This window comes from Hyperolius riggenbachi, chromosome 3 (assembly GCF_040937935.1).
Source record: "Hyperolius riggenbachi isolate aHypRig1 chromosome 3, aHypRig1.pri, whole genome shotgun sequence".
In the NCBI taxonomy this organism is placed as follows: domain Eukaryota; kingdom Metazoa; phylum Chordata; class Amphibia; order Anura; family Hyperoliidae; genus Hyperolius; species Hyperolius riggenbachi.
Window position 1 is genome coordinate 407,151,116 of NC_090648.1, and position 21,540 is coordinate 407,172,655.

Genomic DNA, 21,540 nt, shown 5'->3' on the forward strand with positions numbered 1-21,540 from the left:
TCCGGGGCAGTTTAGGCCTGTGGCCTCCCTTCAGGGACATGTTCAGGATATATTCCTGGTAACTGCCTGCATCCTCGATTCTGCGAGAACCTCTTCTTAAAGGCATACTCTGCGAACAAGCCTTTTACCTAAAACTCAGTCCAAATAACTGAGGCCTACTTAAAATATAACACCACACACACTCTCTCCATCTCTATATATCAATGCTTGATTAAAGTCGATTAATATCACAACCCAAAATGTAAACTTCATGCTTGTAAAAATGCTATGCACTCAGTTTCTGAATGGTTTACCTTTATCAGGCATCTTGATGAACCAGTGCTAATACAATTCACCTGGGTATGTAGCCCTCAAAACAAACACTTGTCCCTGTTGGCCTACCCTCCTTTGCAAATTTGCTAGCCCCCACTGCTGAGCAACTATGCATCATCCCCCACCTGGCACATGCCTACCCTCCTTTTAGATTGTAAGCCGTTGAGCAGGGTCCTCTCCCCTTGCATTTCCTACTCAATCATGCACCGACACCATCCCATTGAAGGACTAAACTACCTGGACTACTTGATCAGTCCTCCATCGACTTGGACATGAACCTAGCCTAATACCTAAAAGTTCTCTGGGGATATGCGATCATGTATTCTGATGTGTTGACTGTAAGTTTACTTCTTGTTCAGCACTGCATTTTAAGTTGGTGGTTTATTAAATAAAGGTACTATGTATCTATGCTGAAACAGATACAGTAATACTTCTTTCATATAGGCCGGTCTATCTGGCATAGTGTGAACTAAGCCTAAACATAGCTTCTCCCCCTACCGTTCTGATAGATTCCTCTACTCTTCGCCAACATTTTCTTCAGTAGGCCTACTGAACTTACACGGTTGCAAATTAGACTCTTGTATATGAGCAAATCTAGCATTTAACTTACTGGGTGCCATAAATACCCATATGTATACTACCAAGTTTGGGCACCTGGCATCACAACTGAGCCAAAATTCCCTTCTTTCATATGAACAAACAAGCCCCACATTCTTTAAATTAAAAATGTAAAAATGGGAAACACACGAATTTCAGAAATATAATTTTAATACTTCACAAAAACTTGTCAAAAATAGAAGTGTTCAACATTATTCTTACACACTAGAGTGTAAAGCATCTAACAGTTCATGATGCCTGCAACTCAAATATATACAAAACATTTAAAAGGCTACAGAAATATACACATGCCATCTGACACTGTACAGGAAAAGAACATGAACAATTGGAAGACTGCATTATTTCTGTCAAGTAGTCTGAACTGTCACATGCAAGTTAGATAGGCCTAGTGTGATACTTTTGCTCACACCACTCTAAACCGTTAGCAAATATGACATGCACGCACCAAGAGGTGACAGTTTTGAATCTCAACACAACTTGATGGACTTTCAGGGCAGTGCTGAGATTTTCCTATATACAGCATTACTATAGGTGAAATAGAGGCAAGATAACCAGATTGGAATTGTGGAGATTTGTTTTTCACTGTATGTTATGGCCGTCTGTTACTGCAATTTAGCATTGGTGGAAAAGTGGCATTGGGAACCAATCACCGAGTGCTTTTCAGTTTTTATCCTTGATAAGTATATGTAGGTGTTGCACACTCACACATTGCTAATTGTCATGGCATTGTACTACCTCTTCCTGACGGCTCAGGTTTGCCTACAAAATATCATTGTGATGGGTAGCTTCTCAAGCATGCTACTTGTTAAGACAGGAAGGAAAGTATAAGTCTACACAACAACCATCAATAATAGTAAGTATTTGAGTAGTCCAGGCCAGCAGGTACATGAATATGGATGCAGGTTATTTTGGGTATAACAGGTCATATTTGCTTGCAGGTCAGAAAGATTATCCCAGGCAGGGGTTCACTTGCCGGAAAAAAATTATGCAATGCAAAATGGATGCGTCACATTTCACCATTCTTACATCTACCAGAAATACTACAATCTAAACAGTTTCACAACATATGGCTACACCGGTTCTGAATATTCCTCTAAGCTGTAGAGAAAACATTTTTTGTACAAGGTTGTATGCAATTACAGGAAGCAGTCAAGACTACAAGGCAGTACCATAAGGGAAATATAATGTAATGCTTCTTATTGGTAAGGATACAAAACAGCCATTAACGTAAGAAACTCATAATCCAGTATCATGCACAACACAAATGAGCATGTCAAACCAAGTGAGGAGTGCATTTACTTACCAAGACAATGCAAAGAGCAAACAGGATGTGCAAAGTGCAAAAACTCATAGCGCCCGTTTAAAAAATGTTCACCTAAAGATCAATTTTTCTCATTGGCTGAAATGTGTTACTGCACTTTGTATATTTTGAATGCTCAATGCTTTATTGAAGAAATCCAAATCCCGTTACACTATGCCACATGGCAATTGTAGAAATAGTTTCATCTTTTGCAACAATATTTGAAAGTGCAGCTTTTGGGTACTTCTACACAGATTTTCATGCGCCTATGTTCCACATTTAGCTTTAGAGTGCTTCTAAAATCGTACAGGAAGCTCAGCATGCAGAGATGATAGTTGGGATCCTGAAAAGGAAAACTAGGTTCACCTGTATTCAAATCTACGGCAACAGTGAACCTCTTGCAGCTCTGTTTTTTTGTATAGTTATCACATTTTAGAACCAAAACTAGTTGTCAAAATGAAACACAAGAGCATCTGTGTAGAGGTACCCTTTACAGTGCAAATCTATCACAGTGCAAATCTATCACATAATCCATTTCTAAATAGTAAACATTTAAACGTGTGATACTGACAACACTAACACGTTCAACTTTTCAATTGCCCTGTGTTCACTATATCAAAGTACTTTCTTTTCCAATGTAGAGCTAGAAATATTTAAACTTTGAGATCTGCAAATAACCAAACTCAGGTCATTGAATATGCCCAACAATAACACTAATACTTGCAATAGATGTGAGACATCAGCTTAAGATCAATCTATAAAACAGTCACACTGTTTACCAACCCAAGCATTATAAGATCAATTTGGGGCCTACTCGTGCCTACAGGTAGCCTATAAACAAGGGGCAACATTTTGGTTAGCAGCATATGCATTAATGATCTTCCCTGGCACATATACATTTCGGTTTACATTTTTCTCTAGTCCTTCTGCACATTTTACAAAAGCGTCAGTTGAATCTGTAAACAGATATTGAAATTAGACATCCTATGATTTCTTTTTTTGGGGGTATGGCAAGACCGCTCTTTCATAACACGCAGCATATGCTGCCTGACAACTGCACAGATGCATATTTTTTATTTACCGGTATATATATTTTTTTTTTACACAGCACTAATACAAAACTAAATTTCTTTTAAGAAAAGAGCGAAAAACAAACATATTTAGAAATTAGTTTGATGTACAAGTAAACAGTTAGTGGAAGACTGTCTGTCGTGTTTTCTTTTCGACTAAATATGGCCACAGCGACTCTCTAATGCCAACTCTGAATGGTGTCCTCTGACCAATGCCAAGGGCCTCCAGCTTGTTACAATCTAGCTGTGGATTCCAAGGTCGTGGAGTTGTGTCAACAGGCTCATCTGTAATCTGGAATAAAGGTCAAATTGTAAATATTTTTCTTTATTCACACTGTTTGCAAAAAAAAAAAAAAAAAAAAAAAAATTCTATTTAAATTATAATTCAAGTTTTTAATGAATGCACTACAATGCCAAGACTGAGGATTAACTATAGTGGTTCTGGCAAAAAAATGAAAGTTATTTTGACTGTTATATATGTTACGTCCAGAACCCGAAGTCTGGCCACTTCGGGTTCTGGCCGGTCACAACGCGAAGTGGCCGGCTGATCCGGCCAATATACAAAAACGGCCGTGAATTTCAGACTTTGGCCGGCCAGAAAGCGTTGTGACTTACCGTGGCCGACCAAGTCCCGAAGTTTCCTGCACCGCTCCCCCGCCAGCTGCTCTCCTCTACCCACCGCCAGCCAGGAAGCCCCGCTCACCGTTCCTCCCCCGCTGCTGTTATAGACTTCAGATCAGGGCGCCCGGACCGGGGAAGCAGAGAGAGGCAGAGCAGCTCACACGCGACCCGCAGAACGCATACACTTCAATGCAGAAGTGACATCACTTAACACTTCCGCATTGAAATGTACGGGTCCGGGTGGGTAGAGTGCGCGCTGCTCTGCTTTTCTCCGCTTCTCTGGTCGCCCTGATCGGAGGTCTGAATAGCGCCTCCAGCAAAGCTCCCCCAGCCCAGTAAAGCATCCCCAGCCTAAAAGGCACCCAGCAAAGCACACCCCCAGCCATGCAAAGCCGCCCCCCACCATGCAAATCACCCAGCAAAGACCCCCCCCCCAGCCATGCAAAGCGGCCACCCCCACCCACCATGCAAAGTGCACAGCAAAGCCCCCTGCAAAGCCCCCCCACTCCCCAGACCATGCAAAGTGCACAGCAAAGCACCCCCAGCCATGCAAAGCACCCTGCAAAGACCCCCCCCCCCGACCATGCAAAGTGCACACCAAAGCACCCACAGCCATGCACAGCCCCCCAGCAAAGACCCCCCCCCACCATGCAAAGCGTCCAGCAAAGCACCCCCAGCAATGCAAAGCACCCCCCAGCCATATGCATCCCCCCTCATCTGTAACTAATCACCACTGTAATTTGATAATTTGATCTCTCCCTGTGTCACCTGACTGCCACAGCAGAGCAGCTAATTTAAAAGCACAGGATGCTAACAATATGTCTGCTCCCAAGAAAGCAGGATGTAGACACACTGCAGATTTATTGCATCAGCTGTAACTAAGAAATGCTTTTCTTTAAAAAGATTATTATGCTGTTGTGTGTATTTCAGAGCAGAGAGGAAGTTCCCAGTACCATTCATGGTGCTGGACAGGACCAGGGATGTTCTGGGATTTGTGCGTTTTGGACTTTGGCCGACTGACCTTGGCCGTTTCTAGAACTGGCCGGCCAATGTCAGAAATACCCAGCATTTTGGACTTTGGTCGACATCAAATCGGCCAGTTCTAGAAACGGCCTTTTTTTTGAATGACAAGCAATTATTTCCATGATTTCGCAACATGGGTATGTGTGCGTGAATAAGCGAACAACGTTCTGCGACACGCAACGATTATACCAGTGACAGTGGTTTGGATCTTTAAGATCCCAGACGACTGCAGCACAAAGTGGCATGATCGCTTTAACTCTTGTCTGTGCCCATCGTCTGGTGTTACCGTGGGTAGGAAGATGGATTTAGAGACTTACAGAATGTCATAGCCCCGCCCTGCAGCCATCACTTTCAAGGAAATCATTTGTGTCTCCCTGGCTAGTTTACTATAACCATAGGTTTACTACCACAAGATTCTACTGTATACAGTTGAGCCAAATTATTAGCTCCCAGGAATTATGGAATAGGAATTCTTAAACATAAATCCAAGTGATCAGTGATACCATCCTTTGTTAACCCTTCACTTCCACAGGATTTTGTTTGCTGTATAAATTACTGGTACCAACTCATTCAATAGAAGTAAGATGTTTAAAGCTATATTGTATTTTACTACATTCTCGCAATACATGCATATTTGTGTGACATACCGTACCTGCTCACTACTTTTTGTAGATCTCTGGATATTTAAGGAGATACCATAGGTATCTTCTTATTTTGTTTTTGAAATATATTAAAAGTGTTGTTTAAAAAAAGAAGAAGATTTTCCTAAACGTCTTCCCAATGTTTGCAGCATTGATAAAACTTGATATAATCAAACATTCACAAGTGCTATTAAGTAGCTTTTGGTACATTTTGTAATATAAAATACATTTTTAGGCTTGCTTTATATTAAATATAGTAAAAATGGGGTAGTCAAAAATATTAGCTTCATGTGGATGTTTGGTTAATATCCCTAGCTCTATGATTTATTTCCAGATTTTAGGTTCTGAAAGCGCTGCAATTTTTTTCACGAGTTTGTATACCCTAAAAATCATACTGCTAGAAAGATCTGTGGCTGCCCTGCATATTACTCACCTCCCATGGATCCAGCTCAGTGTTACCGCTCTAAGCTGTGGATTTCTGGCCCGAGCCTGACTCTGGGTTACCGCTAAGGAGGTTAAATACTGCAGGCAGGCTTTGTAAGCAATCAGCTTTGAAACCACACCTGTGCAGTTAAATAGCTTCCTAGCAACAATCAATCAGTATAAAAAGACTCCAAGGAACAGGGCACCTGAACACAGAGGGACTACCGTTACTCACCATGCCAAAGAAAATCAGTCTATATCTCAGAAAGAAAATCGTAGAGGCTCCTGATAAGGGGAAGGCTACACTGCCAATTCCAAGTAATTCACAGTGACTAGGGCTTATGTACATTGCATCACTGTCAAGTGCAAGGAGACAAATTCTGTAAGAAACCAAATTATTCATTGTGGTGGGCTTCGCCGCTTCAGGGCCATTGTCCCTGAAGAACCACTTTACTCAAAGAGTGACACTTGACAGCCCGACTGAGGTTTGCCCATATATGTATGACAAAGAAAGGGACACAGTTCCCACAGTTAAACATGGTGGTGGAAGTATCATGCTGTGGGGCTGTTTTCCAGCCTCAGGTAAAGGGAGCCTCGTTTGGGTGCATGGCATCAGGAAAAAAAGAAAACTACGTTGACATTATGAGGGTCGTCGATGGGTCTTCCAACAAGACAATGCCCCAAATCATACATCGAAATTAGTCCAACAGTTCCTCAAAGACACCAAAACCAAGATCCTGGAGTGAGTACATTTGAAATCGGCGGTGGTAGACTTGGGCGCAGGATACAGCGGTATATGGCTGATCCTGCTTCTGCACAAGTCCGAGCCGATTTAATTACTATTCCCCCTCCAGGCCGCCATGGATAGTGGGGGAATGAAATAATTCGGCTTCCAGCGATTGCTGGAGGCCGAATTATTATGTTTTTAAGCAACCTCGGCTCCGTCTGCTAACAGCTCCGACGTTACTCACTGAGCGCCGCTATAGACTGAATCCCTTTATAGTCTATGGCGGCGCCGGCTGCACCTAAATCTAGCAGCGCTGAAAAGCACTGCTCCGCCTGGAGTTGCCGTCACAGAGTCCAGACATCAATCCTAATAAGAATATATGGCGGGCTTGGAAACCATGTAATTTGGACCAGCTAGAACAGCTTGCAATGAAAGAATAGCCACAATCTGAGGAGTCCTGTGCCAACCTAGTAAAGAACTACTAAAGAGATTGTTGTCAGTTGTGGCTCAAAAATGGTACACTATTGACCATTAATGGCAAGGGGGCTAATCATTTTGGAGGTCTCATTTTTAGCCTTTTTTGTTTCAGTGTATCAATAAAATATACTAATTAACTTAGTAGACATTGTTTTTGTATAGTGTATTGGTTTCCAAAATAAACACTTCTTAACTACTTAATGACAAGCAGACTTATAAAAATGTCCTGCGAGAGCCTCTTAACAGCTCCAGATAGTCAAACAGTGCTGTTGCCACTGTGTGCATGCGGTCCAGCGCATGGATGTGTGTTCCTGCAAGCGTGCATGTGAAATTAGTGGGGGAAAAATCCATAGAAAAAAAAATACACCTTTATTTCCAATTATTATAATGTCACCATACTTTGTACTAAGGACATAATTAAAATCTTGTGATAACCAGGCAAATGGGCAGATAAAATGTGTGGGTTGTATGTACTGTAGCAGTGTTTATATTAAAACTATAGGGGACGAAATTGAAGAAATAGTGTAGTTTTTCATTTTTCCTTGTTTTTCCCTTTAAAATGCATAGAAAATAAAGTAATGACTGAAAACAAATATCAACCCCAAAAAGCCCAATTGGTGGTGAAAAGTAATTGTGATTTGTAGTAATTAAGCTATTGGCAAATGAAAAGGATGAGCACTGAAAGGGGAAAATCGCTTGTCATTTAGGGTAAAAACCGCTTTGGGGTGAAGTGGTTAAAGGTCATTTTCATGGAGAAATCAAGAGTGTTGCCTAATTCCATGTGGGAAGGGGGGTAATAAATTTGGCCTCAACTGTATGTGTGGTATAAACAAACTGTCGCTGGCAGGTTGAATGACTTGTAGCAACTATAAATATGGGCACAGAGAAACCCTCTTCTCATAAATTAAGGTGTCTAATATATTCCAATGCCTGTAACAGCCAGGTGAGTTGTGTTTAGAGAGAATTGGCTGGAGATGTTAGTAAGCAGATTTGATATTTTTTTCTTCAATGGAGTTTTGGGGTTTTGCTGTTGCACAAGATGGAATAAATGAGTTGTTATGCAATTGTCGGTCTGCTTGTGGTGTATGGACCCTCAACCTGTCACAGCCAGCACTCCTGAACTTTTCACACTGTATTATTATATGACCTGGCTAAAGAACTCTGTAAAGGGTCACTGAATTAGGGACTGAACAGTAACATTTGAAATTTTGCAAAGGGGAAGAAAAAAAATAAAATAAAAATATATTTGCTACATGTTTTAATCATGACCACTACAGGTTGTTCTCCCCTTATGGACCAAAGCACTTGTAACATTTTATCTCTTTCCATTTACTTGCCAATAATTGTATCACACCTAACTGAGCTATATAATTTATTTTTATTTTATTGTTTTTGAACAAAGGCTTTTTTTTGTAAGGACTTTATTTTCTATGCATTACTCGTGCATTATGCAACAGGCACATTGTGAATCCACCCTAATTTGGCCTCTCCATGAACTTCATTAGCCAGAGATGGACAGTCATTTGTAAATTAGATACTGCATTGTCCAACTGTACTTGGTTTTTAGATCATTTTCATTCAAGTTCTTGGTACAAAGTCTTGCTTCCCTGAATTATGGCATGGTGCTGAAAACAGCAAACCATCTAAACCTCATCACACTATCCCCACCATGTTTCACTGTGGGCATTTATTTCAGCAAATTTTAGACAAGACTAGAAAGGTTTTACCTTGCAACTCTTCTGTGTATACAAATTTTGCACAGTGTATATTGGTGGTATCATCAGCAACGAAACTAATGGGGCTGAGAGAAACTAGCAGTTCCTAAAATGTTTGTGTATTCTTGTGTTATGCACTCAGGGAGCAATTTTGATAGGACAGCAATTCCATTGACTATGTTGCTGTTTAGATTCAGGTTAGAGCTAAAATTGGTTCAAATTCAGATTATTCTGCTTGAGGGGAACTGAAGTGAAAATTAAGGGTGTACAGAGTCCACAATGGTCTACAGAAGCAGTCCCCCGTCATTTAGACATCATGCCTGGTGGTGCAATAATTCCCCCAACTCAAGTATTCATTTTCTACGTGCAGGCTTTAAAGAAGTAAACAAAACCTCTAAAAAGGTCATCAAGCTGACCGGCGGTAAGAAGTTTGGCTGATTCTGTAGGCTAACCATTAAGATGGTGGTGATGATGATCTAAAATTTGGCAAAGCAGACCATGGAGTTAAACATATCCGAACAAGATTTTTTCTTCTCTGCCCAGCATGAGGATGTTCAGTGTCCTCCCCTCTCCAATCTGCTTAAAGGGAACCAGAGACGCCAGATAAAAGATTTTATACATACCTGGGCTTCCTCCAGCCCCGTACACACGGATCGCTCCCACGCCGCCGTCCTCCGCTTCCTGTATCAGCCAATTCCGGGTCCCGTAGTTTCGGCCAGTCAGCGTCAGCACGCGGCCAATTGGCCGCATCACAGGGGCTCCCAGCATACCATTACGCGTGTGGCTGCCGACTGCGCAGTCGCACGCGCAAGGGTATGCTGGGAGCCCCTGTGATGCGGCCAATTGGCCGCGTCCGCCGGAAGTGACAGGACCCGGTACTGGCTGATCCAGGAAGCGGAGGATGGCAGCGTGGGAGCGATCCAGGCTTATGGGGCTGGAAGAAGCCCCAGGTATGTATGCAATCTTTTTTTCATTTTGTATTTCCGGCATCTCTGGTTCCCTTTAATTTGCTTCCGTACAGTGGCCTTTGCAAGAAATATGCACAGAAATGCTCCATGTGGCCAGATTCCACCATAAGCATTCCAATTTACAAATATTCCCATCTAATTTTGTAAGGTCCATGTGGGCCACGCTCATGGTTTGTAAGTTGCCTAGGGAATATAAGCTTCCATCATAACTTCATATATAGCTCCTATGTGAGCAACAATGCAATTGGTTGCATGTATCAAATAAAAAATGATGGAAAATGTAAACCTGCTAGATTGGGTGTGCAATGGTAACAATATTCAAGATTGTGAGATAATGCAATGGAAACCCAAAGCCCTCTATCCCCCTAATGTAATTTAACTCCCCACCCCGTGACCCTTCACTAATACTTTACCTGTCTGGTGTCATTGTTGTGTCTGGAATCGTGCCCGAGGTGGTGGCCAGTGCACTGCAAACACGCGAGGCATGGATGTGGAAGAGGAGTCTGGACACAGCGACGCACTAGAAAGGTAAAGTATTAATGTAGGGACATTTGGGGGAGGATGGTTTGGCTCGGGGGTACATGTACACTAGGGGAACAGTAGTCACGAGCGGCATCACAATGCCAGTTGATGAGAGTTCTCTTCCTAGGAATTGTCAGGAACCGGCCCGTGGCACGCCTGCGTATACGGTTCCCGACTCCGGGTTTGACCAGATCAAGCGGGGAGTAGCCTTATTCAAGCTACAAACAAGGCTGGGACCCCTCAAACACTTCCCACTGCCACCACTAGCCGTTGTTAGACACGTCCACTCAGCTGTCGAGTGCTCAACACGCAATCTGCGTTTTTGTATTTGGGCCAGCTTTGCGCTTTAGGCCGAATAAGAGAACGCCCCGCACACACACGCACAATTGCAATCTTACACTGTAGTGAAGCAAAACCACTAACAGTCGTTCCGAACGATACTGTTAGCCACTCTGCTGTCAAGCTACTCGCACTGGCGTTTTCGTACGTTGGGTTAGCTGCGCGCTTAGGCCAACGTATGACAAACGCCCCACACACAATGCAATTATAATCTTATACGGTAGTGTCGCTGAATTATACAATCAGGCATGAACTTAGTTACACTTCAGTCTCTTCTAGGCTATGAGTGTTAGTTTAGTACAGCAGAAGTCACTTATTAAATAACAATTTAATATTCCAGAGAAAAAAAATGGAACAATGCAGAAAATAATATATACAAAAGATGTACAAAAAAAGTAAAAAAGTTACAAGATTAAAAGTTTACAAAGATACAAACAAGACAGGTTGCCGAAATAAAAGGGAAAAATAAACGTTACCGCATTGTTTGAACGTCATTGGCGGGAGAACGCCGCTTCGACCAGTAGTCGGGCAGCCCTTAGCGTCCTTGCTATCTCCAGAGAGCTACAATTTTTTAGGCATCTGGCCCTGCTTCTTATACTGGGATATACGCCTGGAGGCTGCAACTTCATTGGGAAGGGGAGGAACTAATTTTAAAAGTGTATTTCACAGCAGATCAAAGGTGGGGACTTGACTGCTCTTGGCATAATAAGCCATTTCCTGGCCAGAGGCAGTTTCTTGCCCCAAGACTAAACGCAATTTCCCCGTTTGTGACATCACGGTCTGCCGAGCCACTTGTCACATCTGGGCTAGCTGTGACATGCGAATTTCAAGGCGTTTTCCTGTACGCTTTTGATCTTTACAGAGATGTCCCATCCCCAGGTGACAACTTGAGCAAGGCTTTCATATTCCAGCAGGATGTCATATGTAAAGTCCTGGCTCAGGCTGGTGTGAGCTGCTTCAACGCATACTGCAGCCAGTCCAGGTGACAATTGCTCCCAAGCACAATAAACCTCTGAGTCAGTATTCAGACAGGGTCTGACCACCTGTATAGGCTTCAAAGCAACTGTCTGATTAAGTGTTTCCTAATTACCTGTTTTCTGGCTGTGCAGAGGAACTGTATGCTAATGTCCAAGCCCCCTGCTTCTAGAGGAATTCAATTCCCACACACACAATCACATGAACAGTCCATGAATCTAGCCTGGCATATCTACACCTTTGACATAATACACAGCAGATTAGAAAAATGATAGAAATATAATCCTGTATTATCCCAACATCATCAGCACCCCAATATATCCTCACAGGAATCAGTCTGCAGTTTATGGCGGCCCTCAGATCTCTCTCTGATCAGATTAGATCAAAGAGATCTGTCGCTAGATGTATGGATAACAAGTATAATAATATTATTATTATTATGTTTAATTAAATATTAGGTAGGGTTTAACTACTTCCGCACCAGCAGTCTCTGCCCCCTTAAGGACCAGACTGCTGGTACGATAAAATGCTGCCTCCCGATGAATCACTGCACATACCCACTGCCCTGGACGCTGCCCCATCGCCGCAGGCTCCAGTCTCTGCCTTCTGTATGACATATAAAAGAACACCAAGAGCCTAATATAGTGTAGCATGTACTGGAAATAAGGTGGGTAGTAAGGTGTGAGAAATAGATACTCACAAACCAGGGTTACCATCCAGGTAACCACCGTAAATGCAGGTGAGATTAGACCTGTTCTCACCAGGGCTGTGGAGTCGGAGTCGTGGAGTCGGAGTCGTGGGGTCGGGCAATTTTGGGTGCCTGGAGTCGGAGTCGGGAAAAAATGCACCGACTCCGACTCCTAATGAATTTGTAACTGTAATTAAAATAGAAAATATGATAAAATGTTCTATTTCTCAGATAATAGTCATTAAAAATAATGTATATATACAGTATATATACAGTAATTGCTGTGCTTAGTCCACAAAAATGAAATAACCCAATCAAAATTAGTTACTTGTGCTGCTTCAATAAAGCAGTCCCCGTATTTTTAAGGTCAGATATACATATCTGATTGTGACTGTATATATGATGTGTACACAGGAATCTCTTATAGATACTAAATAACATCTATGCTGTAAGAATAAAGCCTGATGTGTAGCCGTGTCACTAATAGAGATGGTCAACAAGATGGAAATAATTCTGCACTGATGCTGTTTTATGCAAATGTATGCACTCCCTTTGCTGATGAAATCAAATAATTTGATATGTTGTTAAAATTTGGTTTGGTGACTACAAATTAAAGGGTACCTGAGACGGATGAAAAGTAAAGTTTTATACATACCTTGGGCTTCCTCCAGCCCCCTTCAGGCTAATCAGTCCCTCGCTGTCCTCCACTACCCGGATCTTCTGCTATGAGTCCTGGTAATTCAGCCAGTCAGCGCTGTCCGGCCGCATGCCGCTCCCACAGCCAGGAACATTCTGCACCTGCGCAATAGTGCTGCACAGGTGTAGTATGCTCCTGGCGGCGGAGTGTGTGCATGCGCACTACGCCCGACTGGCTCAAGTACCTGGACTCATAGCAGAAGATCCAGGTGGTGGAGGAGGACAACGAGGGACTGATTATCCTGAAGGCGGCTGGAGGAATCCCCAGGTATGTATAAAACTTTAATTTCATCTGTCTCAGGTTTACTTTGTTACACAGTAGTACTATACTCTACATATGCACTCCCCACAAAGCTGCAGGGAATCCACTGAGAATGCTGTGCACATTGAACACAGAGGTGTTGTCTGTCACCCATAAACCTTGTTCAGATTGTGCATGAAGAATGTGTAATAGAGGAAGAATCTCCTCATTCCCCTGCAGAGTACCTGCACATCATTCTTACATGTACCCACACTTACATTGCCTAGGGCCTGATAGATGTTCTTTGTTCCGGTTTGTACCTTTTACAAGTACTCTTACCAAGGACTAGTTTTAGTCTAAAGGGAATAAATATAGTAGTCTACATATCCTTCTCACTTCAGTTGTCTTGTAAAATTCCTAAGCGTTGGCAGTTAAGAGACGAATTTCATGTTACATACTTTTAATCAACAAAATTGTAATATGCAAATTAGAGGAGTCGGAGTCGAGGAGTCGGAGTCGGTGGAATCCTAAACTAAGGAGTCGGAGTCGGTGGATTTTTGGACCGACTCCACAGCCCTGGTTCTCACGCAGGATTAAGAAGTCGCTCTCTAGATCGGAAAAGAATTTGGTAAAAACACCCCTCCACCAGAGGTGGACACAATACTTGTAATGGAGAACAGAGGCACCAACAGCATAAAATTTCACTAAAACTTTAAAAATGCTTAGGAGGCAGTGGTGGACTTGCCTCCAAAAAAAGCAGACAATAACTGTCAATTTTGAAAAGACATACATTTATCGTATATTCCCCCCAAAAAAGCTGCAACGCGTTTCAAAGGTGTGACCCACTTCATCAGGCAATAGACAGGGGTAGGGGTATAAACAGTCAGTGGTCAAAGTTGCCCAAAGCGCCTCTGTCTAGAGGCAGAGTGCCGACAGCTGGCCAGGCGCCGCTTTAATTGGCTCCGGACGCTGTCTACAAAGGGGAGCTAATGTGATTGGCTCTCCGTGATCACGCGGTCAGGAGCCAATGAAAGTGGCCCCTGGCCCGAGCGAGCAAATTGCGGCGGGTGCAGATCGGCAGTATCTGCGGTAATGCGCGATTCATTGCGACGTTGAATCTACATCCAGTCAGAACTGCAACACGTAGATTTGTACTGTGTCAGTCCGGAACCAGTTAAAGTTAGCGTTAAAGTGAACACACACAAGGAGGCCCCCAGCTGGCCTCTAATCAATAAATAGCACAAGTCACATAAAATTGCGGTCGGTCATGCAAGCCATGGGGGGGGGGGGGGGGGGGGGCACGGAAGGAACGAGCCTCCTGTGCATTACCCATGGTCCGACCAATAGCATCCAGAATATGAATTGCAGACATTGCAAATAAGCATGCCAGGAAACAGGAGCTGCACGAGGGCCCCTACAGTAGAAGCCAGCCCTGCCAGCACAATAGAGTGTGCAGCCTAATGTAACCAGTTCCTGTGCCTTCAATGAGGATTAAAGATATGGATTATTGAAGCCAGCCAAGCACCTTCTGGAGATGCCTCATCAGGTTGTGGCTCATGAGCATTTATTTATTTGTTGTATTTATAAAGCGCCAACATATTACGCAGCACTGGACATTAATTTAGGTTACAGACAATTTATGACAATACAGGAATACAAGAAAACCAGATCACACAGCACAGTATGAGTGCAAGGTAATGCTTAGTCACTGGATGGGAGCATGGAGATTAGGCAAGTTAGGTTCACTCAAATGCATAGCATGGGTGCACAGTAATAGAGGTGCATGATCAGGTAGGACACAAAAGGAGTGAGGACCCTGCCCAAAGGCTTACAATCTAGAGGGAGAGGTAGGGACACGAGAGGTAGGAGTTCGGCTGTGGGTTTAGAGCAATTGTGAGGGGTGGTAGGCAAGAGTGAAAAGGTGAGTTTTGAGGGCCTTCTTGAAGGTGTTGAAGGAGGGGGCTGCCCTAATGGGTGGAGGTAGGGAGTTCCATAGTGTCGGAGCGGCTCTTGAGAAGTCTTGGAGGCGTGCATGGGACTGGGTGATGCGGGGGACGGTCAGGCGAAGTTCATTGGAGGAGCGGAGTGAGCGGCTTGGTGTGTATCTCTGAGTAAGATCAGAAATGTAGGTTGGACAGGTTTTGTGGATGGATTTGTAGGTCAGACACAATATCTTGAATCTGATTCTGGACTGGATAGGAAGCCAGTGGAGGGATTCACGTAGGGGAGCCGCCCTGGTGGAGCGATGGGAGGAGTGGATAATTCTGGCAGCCGCATTCATGATGGACTGCAGTGGGGCTATTCGGGTCTTAGGGAGTCCAGACAGAAGGGCATTGCAGTAGTCGAGGCGGGAAATTATGAGGGCATGGATGAGGAGTTTGGTGGTGGCAGGGGTCAGGAAAGGGCGAATCCTACAGATGTTACGAAGGTGGAAGTTGCAGGACTTTGTGAGGTTTTGAGCATGTACCATTAGCAAGGTTTGTAGCATTAAAGAGGTACTGTAGGGACATGTAGTAAAACCTAGTAAATTATTCAGGAGTCCCACTTTTACATTATGCTAGTTATAGCATCAAACACTTTCTTTAGCTATAGATTACTGTATTTCGTTATATAGCCCTGCCTGCTAGTGATGTAACAGCTTAGAATGATAGGCTATATGGAATTCTCCCCTCAATATTCTAGACCAGGTATTTTTTCTACTGGTTACAGAACACCGATTTTACAAACATTCTACAGAGCGTCACCTGACAGCACTAAAGATGTAGCCACCTATCATCCATGATTTAAGTCAGGGAGAGGAAGGGGTAAGGAAAGATTTTACAATAGGCCAACACTGACTAAATGTACCGTATTTGCGGTCATACAAGACGCTCCAGAATATTTATTCAATTTATAAAGCGCCAAAATATTACGCAGCGCTGAATATAAGACACACATAGGCTTAGAGGGAAACAAAACAAACAAAACAAAACAAAAAAAAAAAAAAAAAAAAAGGAAGAAGAAGGTGTAGGGGACTGTGATCCCTATAGGTGCCATGGATTAGGTAAGACTGTGCCGCTACACTTGCTACTTACAAACGGAGGTTGGAGCAGAGGCACAGAGGATGGAGTGGAGGCACGGGGTAAGGTGGGCACACACTGCGGACAGAAGGGGTACAAGGCAGGGAATACCTGACGTTGTAGCAGGCAGGGATGCTCTCACGAGTAAGAAGCGTGTAATCACTCGAATTTGTGATTTAAATGAGCATTAATTAGCTCAGGTGTGCGGCAGGGACATAAGGGGTTAGTTACCCATAATTCCGTGCCCTCCATGCGCTACAAATAGCTTGTACGCGTCCTATTGGACGCGCTGCAAGCCTCATCACCATGTACTTTCTCCTTCCGGCTTGAAGGAGGAAGTGCCCGCAATAAGGTTTGCAATGCATCCAATGGACACGTGCAAGCTTATTTGGAGCGCATGGAGAACGCAAAATTATGGGTAACTGATCCCTTATGTCCCTGTGCACACCTGAGCTAATTAATGCTCATTAAAAAAAACCAACAAAAAAAAAAAAAAACACAAATTCAAGTGTTTACACACTCGTTATTACTCATGAGAGCATCCCTGGTGGCAGGTCAGTGGCTCATATCAGCAGGAGTTTGCAAGTCAGGGATTCCCTGCATTCACCGTATAAGACGCAGAGGCTTATAAAAAGGAGGTGAATATAGTACATAGTTCTAATTAATAAAACCGCTTACTGTTTTACAATACAGAGTGGGCCATTTATGTGGATACACCTTAATACAATGGGAATGGTTGGTGATATTAAACTTACTATTTGTGGCACATATAGTATATGTGAGGGGGGAAACTTTTCAAGATGGGTGGTGACCATGGTGACCATTTTGAATCCAACTTGTTTTTTCAATAGGAAGAGGGTCATGTGACACATCAAACTTCACAAGAAAAACAATAGTTTGCTTGGTTTTAACATAACTTTATTCTTTCATGAGTTTACAAGTTTCTGACCACTTATACAATGTGTTCAATGTGCTGCCCACTGTGTTGGATTGTCAATACAACCCTTTTCTCCCACTCTTCACACACTGATAGCAACACCGCAGGAGAAATGCTAGCATGATTATGTGTTTCCCTCTTTATGTACTGAAGCTGGCACATTCCCTGAGTTTTTCCAGCAAGACAGTACACCACCACATTATGGGTGTCAGGTCCGAGTATTCCTAGATGAACAGTTTCCTGGAAAGTGGATTGGTCGTCATGGGCCAGTTAAACGGCCCCCAAGGTCTCCCGATCTGACCCCCTTAGACTTTTATGTTTGGTGTCATCTGAAGGCAATTGTCTATGCTGTGAAGATACGATATGTGCAGCACCTGAAACTATGGATACTGGAAGCCTGTGCTAGCATTTCTCCTGCGGTGCTGCTATCAGTGTGTGAAGAGTGGGAGAAGAGGGTTGCATTGACAATCCAACAAAATGGGCAGCACATTGAACACATTTTATAAGTGGTCAGAAACTTGTAAATGACTCATGAAAGAATAAAGTTACGTTAAAACCAAGCAAACCATTGTTTTTCTTGTGAAAGTTTGAAGTGTCACATGACCCTCTTCCTATTGAAAAAACAACAGTGGGATTCAAAATGGCGGACTTCAAAATGGCCACCACCCATCTTGAAAAGTCCCCCCCCCTCCTCACATATACTAATGTGCCACAAACAGAAGTTAAGTTCATTTATTATAAAAACTCATATTGCAAAAAAGGACAGTACGCTCCTGGTGACATCAGTCGGAGCGAGGACACGGCAACATAGGTGCAGTGGTCTGAAATTCCAGAAGTGAACCAGAGGCAGGGCCGGAGCATCGGTGAGTGGTTGTGTGGGCACAGGATGTCTACGGGTACCATTAGAAGCCCCGGGTAAGTTCAACTCATTTTCCCCCGACCCCCTACAGTATTCCTTTATTATTCATTTTCCCATCATCCTATTCTTAAATTCCTAGCCTCACCCTAAATCTCCCAAGTGCAGAGTCTTTAATCTCCCCTTACTGCCTTTATGTTACTTTTACCTTACTTTAACTCCATTTTCCAGTTTAACAGTGATCTATCACTATCCCTAACCTTCTTGCTTTCCCACGTCCAATGAACCTACCTTAACTCAGCTGTTGTCATGGGGCAGCTGGTGATCATGGGACTTGGGTGGTAAAGAACAAATCCGGCCCTGTCCACAAATATTCAATAGATTTTATGACGACATCTACTGAAAAGCTGTGTACAGTGTGTGGAAGGACTCAATCCGCTCTCAGATCAGATTTGATTAAGAGGGATCTATCTGATGATCAAATCTGGTGGCTACTTATTAGAGTATGGCCACCCATTCACCCTAGATCTATTCTTCACAGTTAGGAAGGTTTTTGACACAGGGCTAAGGTTAGGCCAGTCAGGACAGGGGGCAGTTTGGAAATATCTGGATATTTTTGGGGACTGCTGTTGAGGCCCAAAACCATTGTATGAATCTGTAAAACCAACAGATGAGTTTTTTGTGTTTTTTTTAATGGGGGGGGGGGGGGGGGAGGGGTTAATCAATTATCCCACACATTCCCCTGGTGATATTCCTTCACTGCATTCACAAAAGTCATGCCAACTTTGTGTACATGTGGTATGATGGAATGAATCCATACTTTTGAAAGTGTGCAAAGTGCGTAACCACCAAATAAAGGAGATTGGGGAAGAACAATGCCTCTAATTCATCAATCACTTATCAAGTACAGATTCCCTAATTATAAATGTACTTACTGGTCTTAGGTGACTGCTAGGAAGGTTGAAAGCATCTGCCATAGCACAGGCCATTTCATACTTTGTCATCTGCTCGTTTCCTGACCAGTGGTAAATGCCACTTATTAGAGAAGGGTCCTGAATACAAAATTAAGATCAGATTAATTACATTAATCAAAGTAAAAAATCAAGACCTTAATGCTAGTTACACACTGAGATTTTCTGGCAGATTTACAGTCAGATCAATTTCCAACATGTCCAATCCGATTTCTGACCGATTTTCGTTCACTTCATTAGGAAATCAATCAAAAATACTGATAAAGCGATCGGATATCAGATCAGACATGTTGGAAATAATTGATCTGACAGTAAATCTGCCAGAAAAATCTCAGTGTGTACCTAGCATATGGGAGTTATTTCATGATCTTTTCAAAATGCATTGGCATAGGATAATGAAATGCCATGGTAAGAAAAAAATACTACGGCCACACAATAATTAAAAGCCAATCAGAAGAATGTAGAATATGATGGCAGTACCAGCAGAATCTCAGTTGCAATGTGTGCATAGTCTGTGCCAATAAAAGGGCTACATATTACAATGAACATTCACAGTACACAGGTCAAGACTGCAATTTCATACATGACTTCATATAGTAACAAAAAGTATGATAAAACTAGAACAGGGAAAAAAAAAAAAACTTTACAAAACCTCATCTATATACACAAGATGATAACATTTATGCTTAAGAGTTAAAGTTAGTCAAAGTTACCCGATAAAATAATCTCTTCCAAAGCACCACACAGCAGAAATATCTGCACATTTGTACTGTTGCCAAGAGTGTCTGGAGAAAGTCGCTTGGTTTCAGGAGGAACATCCTCTTCCTATACTGGGCATTTAGACCACAACGGCCCGTGTGAAATTCACTTTTTCTGGAATTTTCTCCTAGGTGATATTTGCACACCTTGTCAATAAAATGCTCTTTACACCACGTACAAACAAGAAAATACTCAAAATATTTGTATAGTACTTTTTCACCTATTTTTTTTCAATTGCAAAGTGCTGAAAAGTTATTTTAAAATAGGATGAAAAACGTATCTCCTAGGAGAAAACTCAGAAAAAGGGAATTGCATACGAGTCCATGTGTCATTAGACCTTGGCTGACTAAAAATGATACTACGGTGTTAAAAATGTAGGGAAAAAGAAAAAAAAAAAAAAAAAGAAGTACATATTTTATATTCTAGTATATACTGAGATTTTGTTTTTGTATCCTAAAATGCCCCCCTAAACTCCCCCCACCCCCAGATCTCTGTTTATACCCGGGCCTATTGACCCCCCCAGCATATCCCCCAGTGGTCTAGTGGCCTCCTACACTCTCCCCTCCCCTCATGTCCCCTTGCAGTTACCTGTTCTGGGGATGGATACATTGCACTGGGTCTGTCTCCTGTTGTGTCAGATTCGACCTCTGGTTTTTGAAGCTCGTGCTCAACCTCCTGGTAACTGGGAAGTGGAGCACAAGCTACGAACACTAGAGGATGAATCTGATGCAAAGGAAGACCCAGTGAGTCATAATGCAGTGTGTTCAGCCCCGGATCAGGTAAGATGCTCTTCTACCACCACCGCAACCATTACTCTGCAAGGGGACGCCTAGATGAAGGAACTACTAGATACCAGGTGCGCTGTATGGGGGTTGTAGGGGGATCACTAGACACCAGGGAATGCTATATGGAAGAAGGGGGGACCACTAGACCACCAGAGAAGCCATATGGGGATGCTAAAAGTAGCAGCCTGTGTTTCTACCTTAGATATACTGTATACTTAAGTCCAACACTTTCTGGTGTCTGAAGGAAAAACTAAGTACCGCCGCTTACTAATGAGCACTGTATCATCATGGTTTACACTAATCACAAAACAGTAGAACGCAAATAACTCTTACCTGCATTTTTTTCTCTGTTAACTGTAAGCAGACACTGGCGACATCCTTGACATATGTGGGGAATCTTTGCTGCCAGTGGTCCATGTTTGCAGATTTGTTGCTAAACTGCACCTTGTCAAACATAATAGTAACTGCACTTTCCTCTAACTTTTCAACATCGCCATATAGAACAGGTACTCTAAGTACAGCAGCACCTATGCAACAACATAAATTGGTTTACTTCGCAGACCACACAGAGATGTCACTATAAAATGGCTGTTTATAATTTGCCAATTTAAGATACCAATGGCAGGCATTTTTGATCAGCTTATTTACAGTTATGCTAAATAAAATATTTTTCAAAGAAGAAAAAGTGACCCTTAACCCCTTTCATATCTTCAGAACGGTATACATGCAGTGGTTCACCCAGTGGGAGTTAGGTGGCTGTCAGGCACGCCACCTAACACCCACTGTGTGAACCGCTGCATGTATGCCCTACTGACGA

At 42.8% G+C, this 21,540-nt stretch overlaps 1 protein-coding gene across 5 annotated transcripts in view; it reads right to left on the reverse strand.

Moving 5' to 3' along the window:
- Positions 1 to 1,062: 1,062 nt before the first annotated feature.
- Positions 1,063 to 21,540, reverse strand: part of MAT2B (methionine adenosyltransferase 2 non-catalytic beta subunit) — a 161,559-nt gene continuing 141,081 nt past the window's right edge. For all 5 annotated transcript variants that reach the window (XM_068277426.1, XM_068277427.1, XM_068277425.1 and 2 more), the window contains 3 exons: positions 21,057 to 21,250; positions 19,144 to 19,260; positions 1,063 to 3,592 (listed from right to left, as the gene is read on the reverse strand). In XM_068277426.1, coding sequence (XP_068133527.1) covers positions 3,422 to 3,592; positions 19,144 to 19,260; positions 21,057 to 21,250 — 482 coding nt within the window. In that variant the 3' untranslated portion in view covers positions 1,063 to 3,421. The remainder of the gene's footprint in view (positions 3,593 to 19,143; positions 19,261 to 21,056; positions 21,251 to 21,540) is intronic.